Raw genomic sequence first — 22,397 nt, forward strand, 5'->3', positions numbered from 1 at the left:
GGAGAGAACTTCAGAGAAATTTTGAATTTGGGAGGCATTGGAGTTCTTAAGGATAATGGCACACATTTGCCTATCTATATATCCAATGATTCCCAATACTTGCTGGTTCATGTGAATGATCCGAGACTCTCATTACTTGTTGAACAAAAGAGTGTTGAAAAAGAAGGAAAAGAGAATGGAGGCATAATTCTTGATTCGGGCAAATGTGGTTCCTTACATGATGACGTGAAGGGTTCGAGCTTAAGAGAGTTTATAAATGGACACCACTTGAAGAAATACTTGGAAGAGAAAGTTGATGGAAAGAAGGGGATTTTTTTTCTCCAATCGCTTGATGGCTATACAGGTAACGTCGAGCTAACGACGTTAAATTTAGCGCTTCATGGGAGGCACTGTAACACCCCGTGTTACGAATCCTAAAACCAATTAATTAATTAATTAATAGCCCAAGAGAAAGAATAAATTATAATGATTAATTAGGGAAAAAGGCCCACCATAGCCAGTGGGCCCTCATATATAAACCCAACCCCTAATCCCAATAGGATTAGACTCTAAATAAGATCCCTAGATCTATAAATAGGGAACTTAGGAGGCACCTAGAATCCCTCCCACAAGAATAACGCCCCACCACCCCAAAAGAGCTCCAAGAATCCCCTTAAGAGAAATCAAGAAAGCAAGGAAGCTTAAAGAAAGATCCTTCATAGCCAAGGAATTAATTAAGGCTAAGAGGTAACCCATGTCTCAACAAAACCTATTTTCATAGCTATGATTCCCCCTTAGGGTTTCCCCCATATTATTGTGTATTGGCGAGATATGATAATTATATTGATGTTTGATGTGATGATCCCATGAGGGATCTTGATAATCTTGATATTGGGAGATTCTTGATAATTATGGTGTTCTTGGTAATTATATGGAGTTCTTGATGATTATGTGTTGTTCTTGATAATTATGTGATGCTCTTGATGTTTATGTGTTATTCTTACCGAATCTCGCAATTAGAAGACGAACCGTATTCTTGTTGATATAAAAGTGATTAGAACCCTAGGTTGTATCGTATGATCTTATTCTTGGATTATCGGGTGGGGAAATCGCATGTTTGGGTGTTGATTATATTTAGAAAATTAGGTTATGTGTCGTTCGTTTCTTGTATTTGATTCGTAAATTGTCTACGTATTGTCATTAATTGCGTTGTAAAGTGTCTAAGCATGGTTTCGGGTTCCACAACGGTTCCCGGGGCGTAAAGTGTGTGAAAAGAGTCAGTGGGGCGTAAACGGTTCCCGCTGCCCGGAACAGTATTATCCGGCGGGCAGCCGGTGGGTGGCCCCCACCCACCGGCTACCCGCTGGAAATTCATCCCACCCGGGATCCCGGCTTCCCCGTTTGATGTTCCCCCGTTCCCCGTGGTGTCCCAACGGACTCCGTTTATCGTGCCTATGTCTAGTTTGATGTTTCGGGTACCGTTCGTAGGTTTATGAGTCTATTATATTGCATGCTAGTTGAATTGGTATCCCGTTGACCTAGGTGGAAGGAGTATGAACCCCTTAGGACTATTCTTAGTATGTGATGGATCACGCATAGGTTTTGTTATGCGCTTTCTCCCCCTTCCCAATGTGTAATATGGGTTGCATGTGCTTGCTATGTGTTATGTGTGGGTGTTACCCCAATTCTGTTGCGATCAGATTGGTTATCCTGAGCTGCGGTTCAGAAGCTGGCTGCGGTAAGATTGATACTCTTGGGCTGCGGTCCACCGTTTGGTTGCGATCAAACGTTTCTATACGAGCTGCGGTTCGTCCTTTTTCCTGGCTGCGGTCAGATGACATTCTCTTGGGCTGCGGTCCACTGTTTGGTTGCGATCAAACACTATGATGAGCTGCGGTTCATCGGTCGGTTGCGATCGACCCCTCCGTGTTGCGATACGGGGCAGGGTGCTGCGGGGCCGTGTCAGAGCTATATGCGCTGACCCTCATGTATGGGCATGCGATTGGTCCTGTGGCGCCAACAAAGTGTGTTATGTGTTGTGACATAGACGAGTTGTGATTACGAGCGTCTTGGGGGATGTGACTGTGGGATTTATATTGGGGATTGTTCATGTTGGGTTATGATCATTGTTTATGCTTTGCCTTATCTGCCTTATCTGTTGTGAACTGCATATGCTCGTTATAACTGTGCTTGTGTCTGGCCTTATCTGTCGAGTCATTCCCGGTTTTAAAGCTAGAGTTCGTAGGATATGTCTTCATGCTCAAAATGGTTTTCGTATATCTATATATATCTCTATATGTATTGTATTTCAACGCGTTGGAGTGGGTTACCAGCATCTCTTGCTTAACAGATATATTTGGCTTTCAGGCACAGAAGATTAAGTCACTGGAGCGCGTTAGAACTTGGAGTATAGAAGTAGATAGTTTTCCCTTTTAGCCTGTGTGCCACGTTTACGTGATTACGCTTTGAGGATATTAGTTAGTTAGCCTGTGCACTTGGGTTCTCTAGCCCAGGTGTGGCATAGCACCCCGTACGCTTGTATTTATTTCTTGGGATTTAATGAGATTCTACCGATTTTATAAGTTTTAAATATCCTAAAAATCTGGGGTGTTACAGGCACCCCATGTTATCTTTTATTACTTTCCCTATTTATTTATTGCTTTCTAGTTTCGTCTTATTTAGTTTTATTATTTTCTAGTTCGTGATTATTTTATTGCTTCTTAGTTTTCTCTTTTCTCTTGTTCTCCTTTTCTTTTATTTTGCATCAGGGATGATGCAAAGTTTTAAGTGTGAGGGGGAGGAATCATTAATTTGGGGATATTTCTAAATTTTTAAAATTTTTGCTTTTGCTTGGATGACTCATATGCTATTTTTGGTGAATAAGCTACTTGTCTTAGCATGCAGTTACAATTATTCTCTCTTGTTGGTTTGTGGTTTGTTTTAGTGGTGCTTGCTGCATCTCAATTTGTGATGGATGATTTGAGGTGTAACACATATTTGATCTATTCCCGTGCCAATAGCTTTGTTAACCACTCAATAATTGGATTAATTCTTGATCTTGTGTTTTACATTGCTAGTGAAGGCTTATGTGAGATTCCGGTCATGGGTGTTTTTGCTAGAACTTGCCTCATTACTCCCTAAGTGATGTCTAAGTTTTGCATGTTTTGAAGTGATTTAGGCCATTATTGTTTAGCCATAGCCTTTAAACCTGTCCCTATATATATATTTTTATCCTTCGTTTCCCCATTGTGCCTTTTGTTTGTTCAAATAAGTGCTAAGCACTTATCCCCTCTTTGTGATTGCTTTTCTTTGATTTACCCCATTATTATAACCCTTAGCCCGTGGCCAAATATTTCCCTTCCACCCTTGAGAGAATGAAACTTTTATCTTTATCTTTTCTGTAAGAAGAGTTTTATGGAGTTGTGCTACGAAAGAAAAAAAAAAAAAAAAACAGCTAGTGTTACAAATGTTCAAGTGTGGAGGTCATGAAAGTTTGGATTAAAATTATCTTGCTATATCCAAAAGAAGTCCAAAGACAAAGAAAAGAATGAAAAGAAAAAAAAAAAAAAAAAAAAAAAAAGAGAGATTGAAAGTTTTTGAGTTTGGATCCCCACTTTACCAAAGAGTTGCTAAGTTCTTAAAAGAAATTTGCTCCTTGGAATTATGATTATCTCATCTCTTCCAAATTTTGAAAAGTTTAGATAAATTGTGACATTCTCTCTTTTTGATTAATTTTTCCATACCACTTCTTTGTTAGCCATCACCCGTAGCCCCATTACAAGCTTAATAAAGTCCTATTTGATCTTAGCATGAATTCTTAGATTTGATCTAGGGGAGTATGAGGGGCAAGCCTATGGGATCTCATTCATGAGCCGTATCTTGCATAATCTCAACTGAGTATTTGTGCACATTTGATCCTCACATGCTTTAAATTCTTGGTGCTTGGTTATTGGCTTGGAAATGGGTCTCTTATGTGCCAAACTAATTTGATTCTTGAAGCTTGTTGTTTTGTAGCAAGTGGGTTGGTGGTTTGAAAGGTTGTGCAAGAGAGAGCATGAGTAATTTGTATGTTTTGATTTGTGATTTTATTCCTTAGTTTTGCTTGAGGACAAGCAAAAGCTTAAGTGTGAGGGGGTGATGTTATCACATCTGTGCTTGTTTTTATGGTTATTTTGAATCATCACAGTAATTAACCTCTTTAATTTTGCTTATTTAATACATGTTTTAATTGCTATTATCATTTAATTATGGTTCGCACTTGTTTTGAATATTTTACGGTGTTTGTTAGTGTTTTTTAACCATTTTAGATCAAAGATATGACCAAGGGGAGTTCAAGGATGAGTTTGGAGCAATTTTGGATGAGTTCGGGGCCCAGTGGACTCGACGCGTCGAGCCAAGGGCTCGACACGTCGAAATTTTCCAGTAGCTAACTAATTCACGCACAGGAAGTCTCGACGCGTCGCGAAAATTCTCGACGCGTCGAATATGCGTCTGTTTCTAGGATAAAAACAGACGCTTAAAGTGGCGCAGCTGGGCAAAATTCAATACAAGCGCGAGATCTCTTTTCCTAATATCAATTGCGCGGATTTCAAGGCTCATATCTCCATATTAAAAGTTAGCAATTCAAGGAATCTTCCAAATTCTGAATATCATTAAAGACGACAATTTCTTTATTTAAATATAGGAATTAGAATTTGAGTCCAATTTGGTACAAGATTCCTATTTCATCTCAACTTTGTACCCAGTATAAAATCCCTCCTTCCTCAACCCTAATAGGGGGAGACGGAGAGAATTCAGAGATTCTTGGAGACAAGAAGGAGAGAAATCAAGAGCCACAAGTTGTCTTGGAAAGCAAGAAGAAGACTAGGGAGATTTGGGAAAATCGTCTGGTTAATTCTTGTACTCTTTGGATGATTTGTAATTCTTTATTTATATTTGCTATGTATAATTTAGTCATGCTTGGCTAAATTCTTTAGAGATTCTTGGGTAAAAGTGCTTATGAACCTATGTGCCTGAGCTCTCAGTTTCTTTAATATATTATTATTTGGGTTTAATACATGTGTTGCAATCGTGATAATATTGTTTGATGCTTGTAATTAATGGTCATAGTTACTAGCTTCATAGCCATGTTTGTGTCACCAATGGGAGTTGGGGCATAAATTAGGGCACACACGATTGCACCTAATGGTTGGCCCTTGGGAAAGGGGAACTTATTAGGGGAAGTTTATTCTAGATTGTTGCCAATCAGGAGATGGTAGTAATTAGGAATAATTGAATGCTGGTCTTTGATCTTATTGGGTTTTTAAGCCATGGGAGTGGAAATTCACTAGGAATAGAGATTACGGGAGTAATTCGATTCCACTTTGCATTCCCACACAAATCTTAATTCCAAACTAAATATTGCAAACGATAATTGGCACTAGGTGATTAAATACTTGAATCCCATGAATCTCAACTTCTCTCTAATTGTTTTCAAAATCCTGAACCTCTGTTTTATTTTATTTATTTTATGCCAATCAATCATCTAATTGTTAGGATTAGCTCTAATGAATAAGTTAGTAACTAGTGCTTGATACAACCACTTCCCTGTGGATCGATAACTCGTACTCCGAGAATTATTTGTTTGCAAATATACTACGCATCAAACACGTAGACAATTAACGGATCAAATACGAGAAACGAACGGCACATAACCTATCATGCTTTTCTAAACATAATCAACACCCAAACATGCGATTACCCCACCCGATAATCCAAGAATAATATCATACGATACAACCTAGGGTTCTAATCACTTTTATATCAACAAGAATACGATTCGCCTTCTAATTGCAAGATTCGGTAAGAATAACACATAAGCATCAAGGGCATCACACAATTATCAAGAGCAACACATAATCATCAAGAACTCCATATAATCATCAAGAACATCATAATTATCAAGAATCTCCAATAGCAAGATTATCAAGATCCCCCATGGGATCATCACATCGATCATCAATCATAATCATCACAAGTCATTAATACACAATAATATGGGGAAACCCTAAGGGGGAATCATAACTATGAAAATAGGTTTTGTTGAGACATGGGTTACCTCTTAGCCTTAATTAATTCCTTGGCTATGAAGGGTCTTTCTTTAAGCTTTCTTGCTTTCTTGATTTCTTCTAGGGGGATTCTTGGAGCTCTTTTGGGGAGGTGGGGCGTTATTCTTGTGGGGGTTTCTAGGTGCCTCTTAAGTCCCCTATTTATATATTTAGGAGTCCTAGTTGGGAACTAATATTATGAGCTTGCTAATTCTATTTCTTTTGGGACTAAGGGTTGGGTTTAGGGATAAGGGTCCGTGAACTATGGTGGGCCTTTCCTAATTAATTATTGTGTTTTAATTCTTTCTTTTGGGTAATTGATTAAATGATTTAATTGATCTTAGGGGTCGTAACACGGGGTGTTACACTCTCCCCCCCTTATGAGGGGCTTCGTCCCCGAAGCCCGGTGTGTTAATCCACTCTTTCACCCCCAGGCATCCCGCATCTTGGCCTCCTGGTTAGGAGTGTGGCCCCACGTTTTTGCCTTAGCTGGGGTAGACTGGGTTTCTGGTGGTTTGTGATAGAAGGGTTTTAGGTCTACCTTGGTCTCCTGCTCCTGAGCTGGATGCCCCGCGAGTGCCCAAGGTGGCCTCGATCGCTGCCACCCTCTGATCTAGTGCGCGTGTCGTACGGATCAGGGATGAGAATCCTTCCTCCATGATTTGGTTTTGTCGGTTGAGCTGCGCGAGTATGCGTTCATTGATTGAGCCCTCGTTTTGCTCCCTTGGATTTCCTCCTGATCGTGGTTGCACTGTTGGGTTGGGTTCGTCTTCCTCCTCCTGGTCCTCATGTCCCTCCAAACCCCCGCAGTCTTGCATGGCTCGTTTGAGCTTTTTGTTGGAGATGTCCAGCCGGTCGACCAATTCCCTTCGCTCTTCCTCGGGTTTTTGGCAAATTTCTTCGAGGGTGAGGTAATGTCCTCCTTCGGTGTAGTAGATGTCATTGCGGCGGAGGTTCTGGGCGTTAAAAACCATGCCATTTGCGGTCTTGACCTCGGTGTGGCTTAGGTCTACCCCCTTTTTTCTCCATGATCCAACTTAGGATCATCCCGTAGGGTAGGCTAAGCCGGTTGTTTGACTTGCAGAATTCTATGTGTTTTATCATGAGTGCCGGCAGGTTGAACTTGATTTTATGTTTCAGGAGGTAAGCAAAGGTGCACTCCAAGCTCCCCACATCCTTGCTTTTGTTATTGGTGGGCAAGAGGCTATCGGTTACAATCATAAGCAATATCTTTTGCTCCGCCGATAGCCACTTTCGGTTTGGTCGAGTGGCCGAGGTGAACCCGTCCTCCTTTCCGAGTAGGTACCCGAGGTAGTCCTTGTACCCCGTGGTTTGGGTATCAATCCACCCCTTCCGGTCATAGTTGGACACACCCGTGGTGGTCAATTTCAAGAGCTTGGCCAAACGGCCTTCAGAAAGCATAATTTCCTTGCCACGGACCTTGGTGATGATTTCTACTTTGTCACCTCGTTTGGTGGCCACAAGGTGTTGGTAGAATTCTTTTACCAAGTCGGGGTATGTATCCCCTTTGATGGCGAGGTAAGTATCTAAGAGCCCTTGATGTTTAAGCATATCAACCAATTCCGGAGAGAATTGGTCGGGTTCAAGTGTTTTACCTCCGATTACGGTGTAATCGGCATTGTTCCACTCCGGGGTGCGGATTCCGAGGGGTTTCTTTGGCATTTCGAGGGACGTCACTTTTCCGGCGACTTTTTCCGGTGGGTCTCCGGCGTGATTCTCCGGCGAACCTTTTTCCGGCGATGGTTTTCGCAGCTTTGCGAGGACGGCGATGGTGGGGCGGAATCCAGGCGTCGGCTCGGTGAGGTGGGTGAGGGTCTCCGGTGGCGTGGGGCGTTGGTGGCAGCGGGTGGAGTTTGGGCAGATGGCGGGCGGCGTTTTCGACGTCGCGGGCGATCTCCGGCAGAGCGGCTGGGTGGTGGCGCGGCGGCGCTAGGCTGGCGGGAGGTGGTCGGACGGCGACGGCGTTCTGCCGGTGGTGTCGCAGGTGGCGGGTGGTTCTTCCGAGTAGGGGGTGGTGAGGTGCGTGATAGGGGGAAGGGGAGGAAGTGGGGAAGGAGAAGAAGAGGAGGAAGAAGAAGAAGGGTTTTTGATTTGGGGATTTTGTGGGTTTTAGGGATTGTAGGGGCTTTAATAAGGGAGTGTTCTCTTGAGGTTTCAAGAAACACCTTTAGTCTAGTGGTCAAGACCTTGGTCTTGTAAGTGGGAGGTTAAGAGTTCAATTCTCACTGGCAACACTAGACTCTTTGATGATGGGGCCCTTGTCTTTTTCCTTATTTCGGCTTCTAGTGGTGAGGTTTGGCTAGTTTGTAAATAGAACCGAATTATGAACTAATCTTTTATTTATAATATTTCCAAGTAATTAAGCTAAGTAAGTAATCCTACCACGAAGGTGATTACAAGAAATTGCCAACCTAACCTAGGCAGAATTCGTCTTCTTGGCTTTCTCCCACGGGGTTTGCGTGGTCCTCGTCTTCTGGGCTTAGGTTCCCCTCCTCGAGATTGCCCTCGTTCCCGAGGTTGTCTTGAGTGTGGCTCATGACGAATATTTTTCCGGGAGTGCCGTAGTTTCCTTGATGAGTGGTGCCCCCATGTTGTCCCATGGTGGTAGTGCGTGGCCTTTGGGGTTGGGTGCAAAGGAAGGCCTTGTGTCCTTCTTCTCCGCAGTTGAAGCATCGCAAGGGTTTGCCCATGCAATCCTTGCCTCTATGGTTCTTGTTGCATTTCGGGCAAGGAAAGCCCCTGGCGCTAGCGTCGTTGTTCTCCCGAGGTGGCCTTTGGTTGGTCGGGTTGCCGGGTCTCGTGTTGGTGTCGCTTCTTGTTCTTTTTACTGGTGGCGCCCCTCCTCCGGGGTTCCTCTTCCGCATTTGCTCCTGAACCCCGCGTTGGAGTAGTTGGATTCGGTAGAGATTGGCGGCACTGGAGTAAGCCTCGTTGAGAGTCTGAGGTCTGCTTACCACTAGTGCTTTTTGGGCTTCAAAGTTGAGGCCCGATACGAATCTCTCTATTTTGGTTACCTCGGTGGGGACAAGTTCGAGTGCGAAGCGTGCTAGTTCAAGGAATCGTTTGTGGTATTCCATAACGGTAGTTGTCCCTTGTTTCAGATGGAGAAACTCCTCGTACATGGACGTTCTCACGTGTGTTGGGTAGAACCTCTCTCGTAGTCGTGTTTTGAGTTGTTCCCAGTTGAACCCTGGTTCTTGTTGGTACGTGGGACCCTCATGGATCCACCAGAGATCGGCCTCGTGTCCGAAGTAGAACGAGGCTATCTCCACGCGGCGTTCTTCTGGGCATTCCACTAACCCGAGGATTTTGTCAAGGGTTCGGATCCATTCTTCTAGAATTACGGGATCCTCCTCTCCTGAGAATGTGGGTGGTCGGTGGTTAGAGACTTGTCAGGCGAAGTCGGTGTTCGCGTTCGACGGAGGTGGTGGGGGCCTGTCGCTGCGGAGAGCTACGTTGCTTAGTGCTTGGGCGACTTGTGTTAGTTGTTGTAGTGTTTGGGTCAGGGGGTCGTGCGCGGCGGGTTCTGGAGACCTTGATTGTTTTCTGTTGGGTGCCATGATGTCGTCTTCCTGGGTCAATGTTTATAAGAACGTTAAATTGGGGCTTGGTGTCCTTCTTTGTGATAATGGGGGAAAGTTTTCTCCAGGTAAGGGAGTGTATGTGTAGGTTTCACAATCTCACCGCGTGTCCTAAGTTTCCCGAATCTTATGTTCCTAGATACTTAGAGTTCGAGCCTAATGTCTTAAAGTCCGGTCTCAAGAGTCTTATCCTAGGGTCAGACCTTGGCTCTGATACCAACTGTAACACCCCAGATTTTCAGGATATTCAAAACTTATAAAATAAAGGTGAAATCTCATTAAATCCCAAACAGAGTACGAGTGTACGGGGTGCTATGCCACACCTGAGCTAGAGAACTCAGGTGCGCAGGCTAACTAACTAATGTCTCAATGATACGAATGCATAAACATGGCACGCAGGCCGAAAGGGAAACTAACTACTCCTATGTTCCAAGCTCTAGCGCACTCCAATGACTTAATCTTCTGTACCTGAAAGCCAAATATATCTGTTCAGTGAGAGATGCTGGTAACCCACTCCAACGCGTTGAAATACAATACATATAGAGATATATATAGATATACGAAAACCATTTTGAAGCATGAAGATATATCCTACGAGACTCTAGCTTTTAAAACCGGGAATGACTCGACAGATAAGGCTAGACACAAGCAACAGTTATAACAAGCGTATACAATCCACAACAGGTAAGACAGATAAAGCTGAGCATAATTAATAATTATAACCCAACATAAACAATCCCCAGCATAAATCCCTTAGTCACATCCCCCAATATACTCATAAACACAACTCCTCCATACCTCAGCACATAGCACACTTTGTTGGCGCCACAGGACCAATCGCATGCCCATACATGAGGGTCAGCGCATATAGCTCTGACACGGCCCCGCAGCACCCTGCCCCGTCTCACATTACGGAGGAGCCGATCGCAACCAACTGATGGACCTTTGTCCTACATAATATTTATATACCTGACCGGTCTTTACCAGCCTGGTTAACAGTTGGGATGGTTCTCAGCCCATTCAACTGCCCGTATAGTGGACCTTTGTCCTATATAATATTTATATACCTGACCGGTCTCTACCAGCCTGGTTAACAGCCGGTATGGTTCTCAGCCCATCCGACTGCCCGTATAGTGGAACTTAGTCCTATATAATATTTATATACCTGACCGGTCTCTACCAGCCTGGTTAACAGCCGGTATGGTTCTCAGCCCACCCGACTGCCCGTATAGCCCGATTGATCTTAACCTACTCGGGGTTACATGCACACATAACACATAGCAAGTACATGCAACCCACATTAACACATTGGGAAGGGGGAGAAAACGTATAACAAAACCTATGCGTGATCCATCACATACTAAGAATAGTCCTAAGGGGTTCATACTTCTTCCACCTAGGTCAACGGGATACCAATTCAACTAGCATGCAATATAATAGACTCATAAACCTACGAACGGTACCCGAAATATCAAACTTAGACATAGGCACGATAAACGGAGTCCGTTGGGACACCACGGGGGACGGGGAAACATCAAACGGGGAAGCCGGGAACCCAAGATGGGGAAAATTCCAGCGGGTAGCCGGTGGGTGGGGGGCCACTCGCCGGCTGCCCGCCGGATTCACTATTCCGGGCAGCGGGTCGCCGGCGGGCAGCTGCCCGCCCGCCGGCTGCCCGCTACCGGGATCACCATTCCGGCCGTGGGTAGGTGGCGGGTCCCCTACCCCCCACTGACTCTTTTCACACAATTTCGCCCCGGGAACCATTGTGGAACCCGAAACTAGGCTTAGACACTTTGCAACGCAATCAACGACAACACGTAGACAATTAACGGATCAAATACGAGAAACGAACGGCACATAACCTATCATGCTTTTCTAAACATAATCAACACCCAAACATGCGATTACCCCACCCGATAATCCAAGAATAATATCATACGATACAACTTAGGGTTCTAATCACTTTTATATCAACAAGGATACGATTCGCCTTCTAATTGCAAGATTCGGTAAGAATAACACATAAGCATCAAGGCATCACACAATTATCAAGAGCAACACATAATCATCAAGAACTCCATATAATCATCAAGAACATCATAATTATCAAGAATCTCCCAATATCAAGATTATCAAGATCCCCCATGGGATCATCACATCGATCATCAATAATAATCATCACAAGTCATTAATACACAATAATATGGGGAAACCCTAAGGGGAATCATAACTATGAAAATAGGTTTTGTTGAGACATGGGTTACCTCTTAGCCTTAATTAATTCCTTGGCTATGAAGGGTCTTTCTTTAAGCTTTCTTGCTTTCTTGATTTCTTCTAGGGGGATTCTTGGAGCTCTTTTGGGGAGGTGGGGCGTTATTCTTGTGGGGGTTTCTAGGTGCCTCTTAAGTCCCCTATTTATATATTTAGGAGTCCTAGTTGGGAACTACTATTATGAGCTTGCTAATTCTATTTCTTTTGGGACTAAGGGTTGGGTTTAGGGATAAGGGTCCGTGGACTATGGTGGGCCTTTCCTAATTAATTATTGTGTTTTAATTCTTTCTTTTGGGTAATTGATTAAATGATTTACTTGATCTTAGGGGTCGTAATACAGGGTGTTATAGTACGAAACACCGATTGGTGACTTCTGTGGAAGTGTAGGTATCATACACGAGCGTACTGCACCTTACTCACCTCAATCGAACGGTGTTGCCGAACGAAAGAATCATACATTGAAAGATACGATGAATGCGATGCTTATAAGTTCGGGCCTACCTCAAGATGTGTGGGGTGAGGCGATTTTGACAAGCAATTACCTTTTGAATAAGGTACCCCGCAAAAAGCTCAATAAGACTCCTTATGAGTTGTGGAACGGTAGGAAACCTTCTTACCAGTACCTGAAAGTGTGGGGGTGACTTGCCACAGTATTGGTGCCAACACCTAAGAAAGTAAAGTAGGTCGTAAGACGGTAGACTGTATCTTTATTGGCTATGCACATAATAGTAGTGCTTATCGGTTCTTAGTACACGAGTCCCATAATCTGGATGTACTTGAGAACACGATAATAGAATCAGGGAATTCATATTTCTTTGAAAATATATTTCCTTGTTGGTCCAACGAGGGACCTAGTGCGTCAAAACGAACGTTTGATGAAACTATGGATAATGATAGTGGGGAATATGAGAAAGAACCCGAGCTCGAGCCGAGACGCAGTAAGCGGGCGAGAGTTGGAAAATCATTCGGTCCTGATTTTCTAACTTACTTATTAGAGTACGATTCGGGTACTCTAACTTGTTTATTAGAAAATGAACCCGATTTTCTATCTTGTCTGATAGAGAACGAGCCTCAAACGTATGTAGAAGCCGTGACTTCTACGGAAGGACCAATGTGGAAGGAGGCTATAAAAAGTGAAGTGGATTCTATTCTACAGAATCACACTTGGGAACTTGTTAATCTTCCTCCGGGTAGTAAACCATTAGGATCCAAGTGGGTCTTTAAAAGGAAGATGAAATCGGACGGTTCCATCGAGAAGTATAAGGCTAAGCTTGTAATCAAGGGTTACAGGCAACGCGAGGGCCTCGATTACTTCGACACGTATTCTCCCGTGATGAGAATAAACTCCATTTGGATGATACTTGCCATAGTCGCGTTGCAGGACTTGAAAGTTCATCAAATGGATGTGAAAACCGCTTTCCTAAATGGCGAATTAGATGAGGAAATCTATATGGAACAACCCGAAGGGTTCGTGGTTCCGGGCCAAGAAAGGAAAGTGTGTAAGTTGGTTAAATCGCTCTATGGTTTGAAACAAGCGCCTAAGCAGTGGCATGAAAAGTTTGACCATGCGATGTTAACTAACGGATTTAAAATAAACGAAAGTGACAAATGTGTCTACGTTAAGGAAACGATAGACGGCTACGTCATTCTTTGTTTATATGTCGATGATATTCTCATCATAGGTAGTAATGATCGGATGATCAAATCTACCAAAAATATGTTAAATGCGAGATTTGACATGAAGGATATGGGTATGGCTGATTTAATCCTTAGGATTAGAATCATTAGAAGACCTGATGGTCTCGTGTTGAGCCAATCACATTATATTGACAAAATCCTTGAGAAATTTAACAAGGATGATAGTCAAATGGCTAGGACACCATTTGATACAAACATTCATCTAACCAAGAACCACGGAGAAGGTATTTCACAAGTGGAATATGCTTGGGTTATTGGTAGTTTGATGTATCTTATGAGTTGTACTAGGCCGGATATTGCCTATGCGGTTAGTAAACTCAGTAGATATACGAGTAACCCCGATGCTATGCACTGGAAGGCAACAGTAAAGGTTATGAGATACTTGAGGTATACTCATGATCTTGGACTGCACTACGGGAGATATCCCGCTATACTTGAAGGGTATAGCGACGCGAACTGGATATCTAATATTAAGGACTCTAAGTCCATGAGTGGCTACGTGTTTACACTAGCCTGTGCTGCTGTTGCATGGAAATCCTCTAAGCAAACTGTGATAGCTAGATCCACGATGGAATCTGAGCTGATAGCCTTGGACAAAGGTTGTGAAGAGGCTGAATGGCTACGCCATTTTATAGAGGATATTCCTAATTGGGAAAGACTAGTACCTCTAATATGTGTGCATTACGATAGTCAAGCCACAATTGGGAGAGTACAGAGTCATATGTATAATGGTAAGTCTAAACATGTGCGTCGTAGACATAATACCATTAGACAACTACTCACAACTGGTGTTGTCTCGATTGACTACGTAAAGTCAAAAGACAATATAGCGGATCCACTGACCAAAGGGTTAGGCAAAGAAGTTGTGGAGAAGTTGACACAAGGAATGGGTCTAATTCCCTTGGACTAAAAATTTCTATAGTGGATACCCAACCTAGCTGGCACCTAGGTTCAATGGGACAACTAAATTATGGAACGAAACGCGTCACTGTGGGGGTCTCGAACTCCTTACCACTCCTCGTTAAAATAGTGACTCCCGCAAGAGGCTAGCATGTTAATGCTTTAATGGTTCTTGAGTATGTGGGATACTCGAGAAAGAATCACCTATGTAAGAGAGAAATGAGGGTCGCTTCAAAGGAGAATTGTTGGGCACAATTCTTTAGAAACTCTCGCAGAACCAGGAACGGTTACCCACGACCAAAACGGGCACACTCGTGAGAGCAAGGGCATGGTTGGGAGATTCTGGTGTGAGATATGTCATCGTCTACACAAACGGCAGTCGGTTCAAAGACATCGTGTTCTACCGTACAGCCAGTAGAGTAAACATGTCTTCACGAGGGAAGGTTCAAAGCGTATAGTGACTCCCTACCTATCGTATGCAGGGATCGACCGTTTGAACACAGTTGTTTCCGATTTCAAAATACCCTGAAAATCAATTTTTAATTCATGTGGGGGATTGTTGGAAAAAATAGCTTAAAATGGCATAAAATGGCATGTTAAGTGGCTACTTTGTGGTACAATTATAAGTGGGCTCCATTTTTATTTGGGTCGGGTCAAAGTGGATTCGGATTCTTCGTAGTGAGACGAAGAGATCGATATATTGTACGCTTAAAACGGATAATGGGTGAATGAGATATTGATTCTCAAAGTAGACCCATTTTAGTTGGAAAATGAAGGGAAAAAGTGAGCTTTTGTCCCACATTGGTTTGGAAAGAGGATTTGCCCCCCCCCCCCCCCCCCCCCTTATATACAAGAGCTCTTTTGAAGATTATAGAATTCTATAGCATAGAGGCTCTCTCGCACGCGCGCGCGGGGGTGGGGGGGTGTAAATCAAATTCCAACTAGACGAGATTGAAAAAGGCTTGATCCAAGCCCGAGCTCGTGTGCGCCGGCACCTGCGGGCGGAAATTGGCCGCGAGGCTAAGTTTAGGCAAAACTTTGAAAACACACACCTGCGGGCAGAAATTGGCCGCGAGGCTAAGTTATGCTAAACTTCCAAGGCAGTGAGAAGCAGATTTTTCGAAGCAGCAGAAGTAACAGTACACGAAACTTTGAAAACACAAGAGCAACAAGCAAAACTTTGAAAAAACATGAACTTTGAAAACACAAGAGCACAAGAGCAATAAGCAAAACTTTGAAAACACAAGAGCACAGCACAAGCAACAGTACGAAAATCAGCACAAGCAACAGTACACGAAACTTTGAAAACACAAGAGCACAAGCAACAGTACACGAAACTTTGAAAACACAAGAGCACAGCACAAGCAACAGTACACGAAACTTTGAAAACACAAGAGCACAAGCAACAGTACACGAAACTTTGAAAACACAAGAGCACAAGCAACAGTACACGAAACTTTGAAAACACAAGAGCACAGCACAAGCAACAGTACACGAAACTTTGAAAACACAAGAGCACAGCACAAGCAACAGTACACGAAACTTTGAAAACACAAGAGCCGAGCACAGCACAAGCAACAGTACACGAAACTTTGAAAACACAAGAGCACAGCACAAGCAACAGTACACGAAACTTTGAAAACACAAGAGCACAAGCAACAGTACACGAAACTTTGAAAACACAAGAGCACAAGCAACAGTACACGAAACTTTGAAAACACAAGAGCACAGCACAAGCAACAGTACACGAAACTTTGAAAACACAAGAGCACAGCACAAGCAACAGTACACGAAACTTTGAAAACACAAGAGCCGAGCACAGCACAAGCAACAGTACACGAAACTTTGAAAACACAAGAGCACAGCACAAGCAACATTACACGAAACTTTGAAAACACAAGAGCACAAGCAACAGTACATGAAACTTTGTTTTTTCCAGCCTCAAAACTCTGCTTCTACTCCTCTTCTTAGCCATACTGTGTTCATAGCCATTGTCTTGCTCGCCGGATTCTTTGCTTGAATGCTCAAACATTGAATCATAGCAAGTTTTATCCTGGGAAGCCTAGGCCACAACGCTCCTAGCATCCTTGGGAGGTGGCAAATAAGGTTTTAAAGAAAGAGTGATTGCTTGACTCTTACAAAAACCCAATAGCAATCACTAGCCAATTTTCTCCATCTTTCCTTCCCTTATATTTCCAGTAAATAATAATCTTATTTTTTATTATTATTTGTTTTTCTACCAACGGTACCAACATTCACAATCTTCCAAATGGAAGTCCAACCCGGGTACCATTAGACCACATAGTCTTGGTTGATACTCACGACTACAAAATCACCTATTTCTAATTAATTGCTAAGCATAAAGTTTCTAGCAATGACTTGTTGCGTATTGTTATTATATGTACCGTTATACTTTGAAGAAATACTTTTATATAGTATTAAGACAACATATTTTCCATGGTTGGTAAATCAAGATTCAAGAGTTATTAGGGAATAAAAAATAACCAAAGTTATACAAAGTTAATGGCAACATCAATTCAATAGGAAAATCAGCTATTAACTGTTACAAAACTTGTCTCAAACCCTATAAATACTCCACTATTTCTCCTCTCTCCATACAAGCAAATAGTCAATTGTATATGCTTTGTCTGAGTTGTTTCTATCCTCCACTATAGTATTTTACTTTCAAATTTTTTTTTTCTGTTAAGAAAATTGAAGGTTTTTAGCCATGGCAAAGAGGCCTAGCATGGGAAGACAGAAGATCAAGATTGAGAAAATAGAGATGAAGAATCACCTTCAAGTCACCTTCTCGAAACGGCGTTCTGGGCTTTTCAAGAAAGCCAGCGAGCTGTGCATCCTGTGCGGAGTTGAGGTGGCCATCATAGTGTTTTCGCCGGCCGGAAAAGTCTTCTCCTTCGGGCACCCAAACGTGGAGCTGATCATCGACCGGTTTCTTTCCCTGAACCAACACCCTTTGTCGTCCAACAACGCCACCCTCCAACTGGTGGAGGCCCACCGCAGCGCCACCGTCCGCGAGATGAATCTCCAGCTGACCCAGATTATGGCGGAGTCGGAGATTGAGAGGAAGAGAGGAGAGGCGCTTGATGAGATGAGGAAGGAGAGCCGGAGGCAGCACTGGTGGGAAGCTCCGGTTTGCGAGCTTGGGTTGCCGGAGCTCCAGCAGCTGAGAGACGCCATGGAAGAGCTGAAGAAGAATGTTTCTGCCCAGGCGGAGAAGATCAATACTTGTACGGTTTTGGCTATGGACGGGAAGACAACGGGCTATCCTGAGACTAAACCGCCGAGGATTATGGTTAACTATACTCATCATCATCATCAGGCACTACATGACTTTGGATATGATCTTACATTTTCCTGAGCTACTGGATGGACTGGTTTCATCGGTCGATGACATTGTGTACGTGTTATTATTGACCGTTACGTTGGATCAAATTTGTTCATGTTTTATTGTCATGGGTTCGAGTCTTAGTAGAGGCAATTATTTTGTGGACCACGGTCCATATAGCTGTGTAGATCATGAATACAATATACTAAAAGTACATTATTTATATACTGAATATTACATTATTTGATAATATATATATATATATATATATATATATATATATATATATATATATATATATATATATATAATATTGTATTTATAAATAATGTACTTTAAAGATTTGGTCAAACGTACCCAACACTGGTTGAATAGTCTTGCACACCACCTATGTATATATTTTCATTTTTCTATCTATTGACAATATCTCCATTGAACTAAACTGCGGGCATATCATAGTTCATAAGTTTTTTTCATTGTCATTTTTGTCACCCATGATGAGATTCACATATGCTATAACCAGTTTTATCGTTTCACATTTATGAAAAAAAGAACTCGCCAAGTAAACGGGAGAAAGAAACTCGTCAAAACAACAAGATGAAAAACACAGAAACTGTAAACAAAATTAAACTAGTAAAACAAAGTAAAGGGAAACAACAATGTAAAAATAAGGGAGTAACAACCGACAACGATGATGATAGGATGGAGGAGAAAACAGTGAAGACAGAGAAGACAATGAAGGCGGACGCTGTCTGCGGTGAAGATGGCAACATGAGAAGATGATCGGACGCCGCCCCCGATCGGCTTGCTTCACGGAGGCGGCGATCGCGAGAGAAAGCAAGGATACATAGGGTATAATGTACTTTATGTATACAAATAATGTATTTGTAGTATATTAAAAATATAATGTACTTTTTATTTATGGTTTACACAAATGTGTGGACTATGGTCCATGAAATAATGATTGGTTATTGACTCTTTGTACTTCAGTAAGTTGAGAAAATAGTTATGAATGAACATATCTTTATTTATGAGACATGTCAGGTTGGGTCCATATGAAAATGTAATACAAATTAGGAATAAAATGTTCCATACTTATAAGGGAAAGTTTATTACTTGTAAGAAAAAAAAAAAAGTAATACATTTACATTTTGATGTAAAATTATTACATTTTTCATCAAAAGTATTACACTTTCCCTTATAAGTAATTTTGGTAAGAGGGAAAATGTGAGGGCACGTTTACTAATAGGAAATTTTCTCCAGTTTTTTGAAAAACTGGAGAATTGAAGAATAGAAAATAAAAAACATGTTTACTAGCACATTTTCCATTTTAAAAACTGAAAACAATTTTCAAGTTTTCTAGCTCTTTAAAACTGTTTTCTTAATTGAAAACAAATGTTTTCTAAATTGAAAACAGAATAATCTAGCATCTATTAAGTTATATGTCACTATAACCACATTAATATGATTACATTCATTATCACAATCTTCTATCTTTTTTACTTACTTTACTTATTTAAACATAACTTATTGTTTATACTTTATAGTTAGGCATTACTTACATTATATTATCAAAATTAAGAATTGAACTCTATACAATGTTTTAGATTTTGATTGAACTCAATAAATTATTAGTTCAGATATTTTTAATTATGTTATATCGTAATTCAAGTTCAGTCCGGATATTGGATATTGAAATCTCACATATATTAGAATTCAAAGTAAAAATTATATATTCATATACATGTCATTCAAATGAATATATCTAAAAAAATATTTTAAATATTAGTTCAAAAAATATTAATATTATCTAAACTAAATTTTAAAGTTGAACTTAGTAGGTTATTGGTTCGGATACATTTTTTAGTTTTTATGTAAAAATATTACATATATTAGACTTAAAAGTGAAAAAAAAAATATCGCATTTAAACCAAACATATGTAAAAATATATTAAATATAAGATCTAAAAATCACTCAAAATTAAACTTGTGTTAATTTTATAACGCTAATGTAAAAAAAAAATTAAAAAATAAGTGTAAGTAAACAAGTTTTCTATATAGAAAATAGAGAATGAGAATTGAAAAATTAGAAAACAGAAAACATAAAACAATTTTCTGTTAGTGAACGGGTCCTAATACTTTTGAGGAAAAACTGTAATACTTTCAAATCAAATATAAAAGTTTTTTTTTTCTTCAAAAATATTATACTTTCCTATCTGAGTAATATACATTTTATTCCATATTAGTATTGGTTTTTAGTACAATTATTATATTTTCTTATTTACTCGACCCGTCTCATGGATATCCGTGAGACAGTCTCACACAAGTTTTTGCTTATAATAAATATTCGTTTTTACATTCTAATCTGATTTACTCTTATTATCTCATTTAATTTAACGTAAAAAAGTTAAATATTTGTTTAAATAATTAGTATTATTTTCACATTCAATTCTAAATAAATTTTTGCATACGTATATAAGTCATATATAAATTATCTGAAAATATTCTGCATAAGCCATCAGCTATCTTTATAGATGAAATTGATTTCCTCGTCTGGATTCTAGTATAGGTAGTTGTTTCAATCACTACTTTGCAAATGTATACACATGAAAATGTTGAATTTTACATAGTTAATCAATTGTGTTCTTTTGGATTTCCTTGTTTATGTAGCATGCATATACAAATCCTTGCATTCTTTCTTAGTCTAAACTCTAATGGCTCGTTTGATTCGTGGAAAATATTTTAAGAGAAGTGCAATTGAAATTCCATGGAAAACCAATTATTAGAAAGATGAATTCCATTGTTTGGTTGGTGGAAAAAAAAAAGTACTAGGAATACTAATTCTATTGTTTGGTTAGATTTGGAATTGTAAGGAATAACGAGTATAAAGACCTATACGTCCCTACATATTAATAAGAGTAATATAATTAAGAAAGAAAACAAGAACAAAATAGTCAAACCATATCACTTTTTCTTCCCATCTTCCATGAAAAACAAAATCCTTGGTGTTTTCTTCAAATTTGAAGAATTCATTTTCCAACGGAAAATGAATTTCATGAACCAACACCAAAAAATAACATTTTCCTTCACTTTAAGGAAAATATTTTCCATGAAAAAACTTTTCCATCCAATCAAACATCCCCTCAAGCTTGGTTCAAGAAACTTCACGATTTTTTACTGTATGCAGGTTTCTCGCCATCCAAAACAAATGTCTCGCTGTTTCACTTCACATCAGGCTCCTCACGGGTGTTCTTACTTGTTTACGTCGATGACATCATTATGATGGGAAACAATTATGTTCTAGTCAACTCTTTACTTCAACGCTGGGCTACAGCTTTCAAGATCCGAGACCTTGGCAAACCTGGGTTCTTTTTGAGTATTGAAACAATTGCAGTAGAAGGTGGCCTAATCCTCTCACAGCGGTGCCACATAACAGATCTGCTTAACCGTTCCAGGATGGTAGACTGTAAGCCCCTAGCCACGTCAGCGGCTGTCACACAAGCGGTAACTCCTTCAACACAACCGTATGAGGATCCCACACATTATCGTCGCATAGTGGGCGCCTTGCAGTATTTGACTATCACTCGGCCAGATCTCTCTTATATATGCGGTCAATCGTCTATGCCAATTTATGCACTCCCCCACTGTTGACCACTGGGGCTTAGTCAAACGTGTTTTGCGGTACATCAAAGGCCGACATTCACGCTTTTTCGATCAAACGTGTTTTGCAGTCAAACGGCTTACGTCTCTCAACTTCTGCATCCGCCGACATTCACGCTTTTTCAGACTCCGACTGGGCTGGGTGTCCGATTGACAGAAAGAGCACAAGTGGGTATGCTGTCTTTTTGGGCTCAAATCTGATTTCTTGCCTCTCCAGGAAGCAACGCACTGTGGCTCGCTCATTCACCGAAGCTGGGTATAAAGCACTGGCCGATGTCTCGGCAGAAGTCACGTGGGTTGTCTCATTATTACAAGAGCTTGGTTTACAATCTGGTCAGTCGTCGACTCTCTGGTGCGACAATCTTGAAGCGACTTATCTCTGTGCCAATCCAGTTTTTCACGTCAGGACTAAACATGTCGAAATCGAGTATCACTTCGTCCGCGACTAGCTCGCCTCTAGGTACTTCGTCGTCAACTTTGTGTCCACCAAGGACCGGCTAGCAGATATCTTCACCAAACTGTTACCTGGGCCGAGGTTTGCAGCTCTTCGAGACAAGCTCAACGTTGTAGCACATCAACCTTGTGCTTGAGGGGGTGTGTTAATGATGTTATTATTGTTGGAAAAATTAGCTTAAAATGGCATAAAATGGCATATTAAGTGGCTATTTTGTGGTACAATTATCAGTGGGGTCCACTTCCGATTTGGGTCGGGTCAAAGTGGATTCGGATTCTTCATAGTAAGAGGAAGAGATTGATATATTGTACGCTCAAGACGGATAATGGGTGAATAAGATATTGATTCTCAAAGTAGACCCATTTAAGTTGGGAAATGAAGGGAAAATGTAGGACTTT

General features: G+C 41.1%; 2 protein-coding genes across 2 annotated transcripts; both read left to right on the top strand.

Annotated features, from left to right (window-relative positions):
- The first annotated feature begins 17,239 nt into the window (after positions 1 to 17,239).
- Positions 17,240 to 17,950, top strand: LOC109184358 (agamous-like MADS-box protein AGL61). The gene has a single exon (XM_019334352.1). It carries the CDS (start codon positions 17,268 to 17,270, stop codon positions 17,916 to 17,918), a length of 651 nt encoding a protein of 216 aa, XP_019189897.1. The 5' UTR covers positions 17,240 to 17,267; the 3' UTR covers positions 17,919 to 17,950.
- A 637-nt stretch (positions 17,951 to 18,587) lies between these two features.
- LOC109184336 lies at positions 18,588 to 21,994 on the top strand. Its single transcript, XM_019334331.1, has 3 exons — positions 18,588 to 18,651; positions 21,073 to 21,389; positions 21,617 to 21,994. Exons 1-3 carry the CDS (start codon positions 18,588 to 18,590, stop codon positions 21,992 to 21,994), a joined length of 759 nt encoding a protein of 252 aa, XP_019189876.1.
- Positions 21,995 to 22,397: the final 403 nt, after the last annotated feature.

The sequence above is a fragment of the Ipomoea nil genome, unplaced genomic scaffold (genome assembly GCF_001879475.1).
Source record: "Ipomoea nil cultivar Tokyo-kokei standard unplaced genomic scaffold, Asagao_1.1 scaffold1259, whole genome shotgun sequence".
Classification (NCBI taxonomy): Eukaryota; Viridiplantae; Streptophyta; class Magnoliopsida; order Solanales; family Convolvulaceae; genus Ipomoea; species Ipomoea nil.

What these genes read in the sequence shown, in the direction of transcription:
- LOC109184358 (XM_019334352.1), top strand. Translation starts at nt 17,268, where the DNA reads ATGGCAAAGAGGCCTAGCATGGGAAGACAGAAGATCAAGATTGAGAAA.
- LOC109184336 (XM_019334331.1), top strand. Translation starts at nt 18,588, where the DNA reads ATGGAGGAGAAAACAGTGAAGACAGAGAAGACAATGAAGGCGGACGCT. An exon ending in CGCTGTCTGCGGTGAAGATG is followed by an intron (nt 18,652 to 21,072) that starts GCAACATGAGAA and finishes TACTGTATGCAG; the next exon opens with GTTTCTCGCCATCCAAAACA. An exon ending in CAGCGGCTGTCACACAAGCG is followed by an intron (nt 21,390 to 21,616) that starts GTAACTCCTTCA and finishes CGTGTTTTGCAG; the next exon opens with TCAAACGGCTTACGTCTCTC.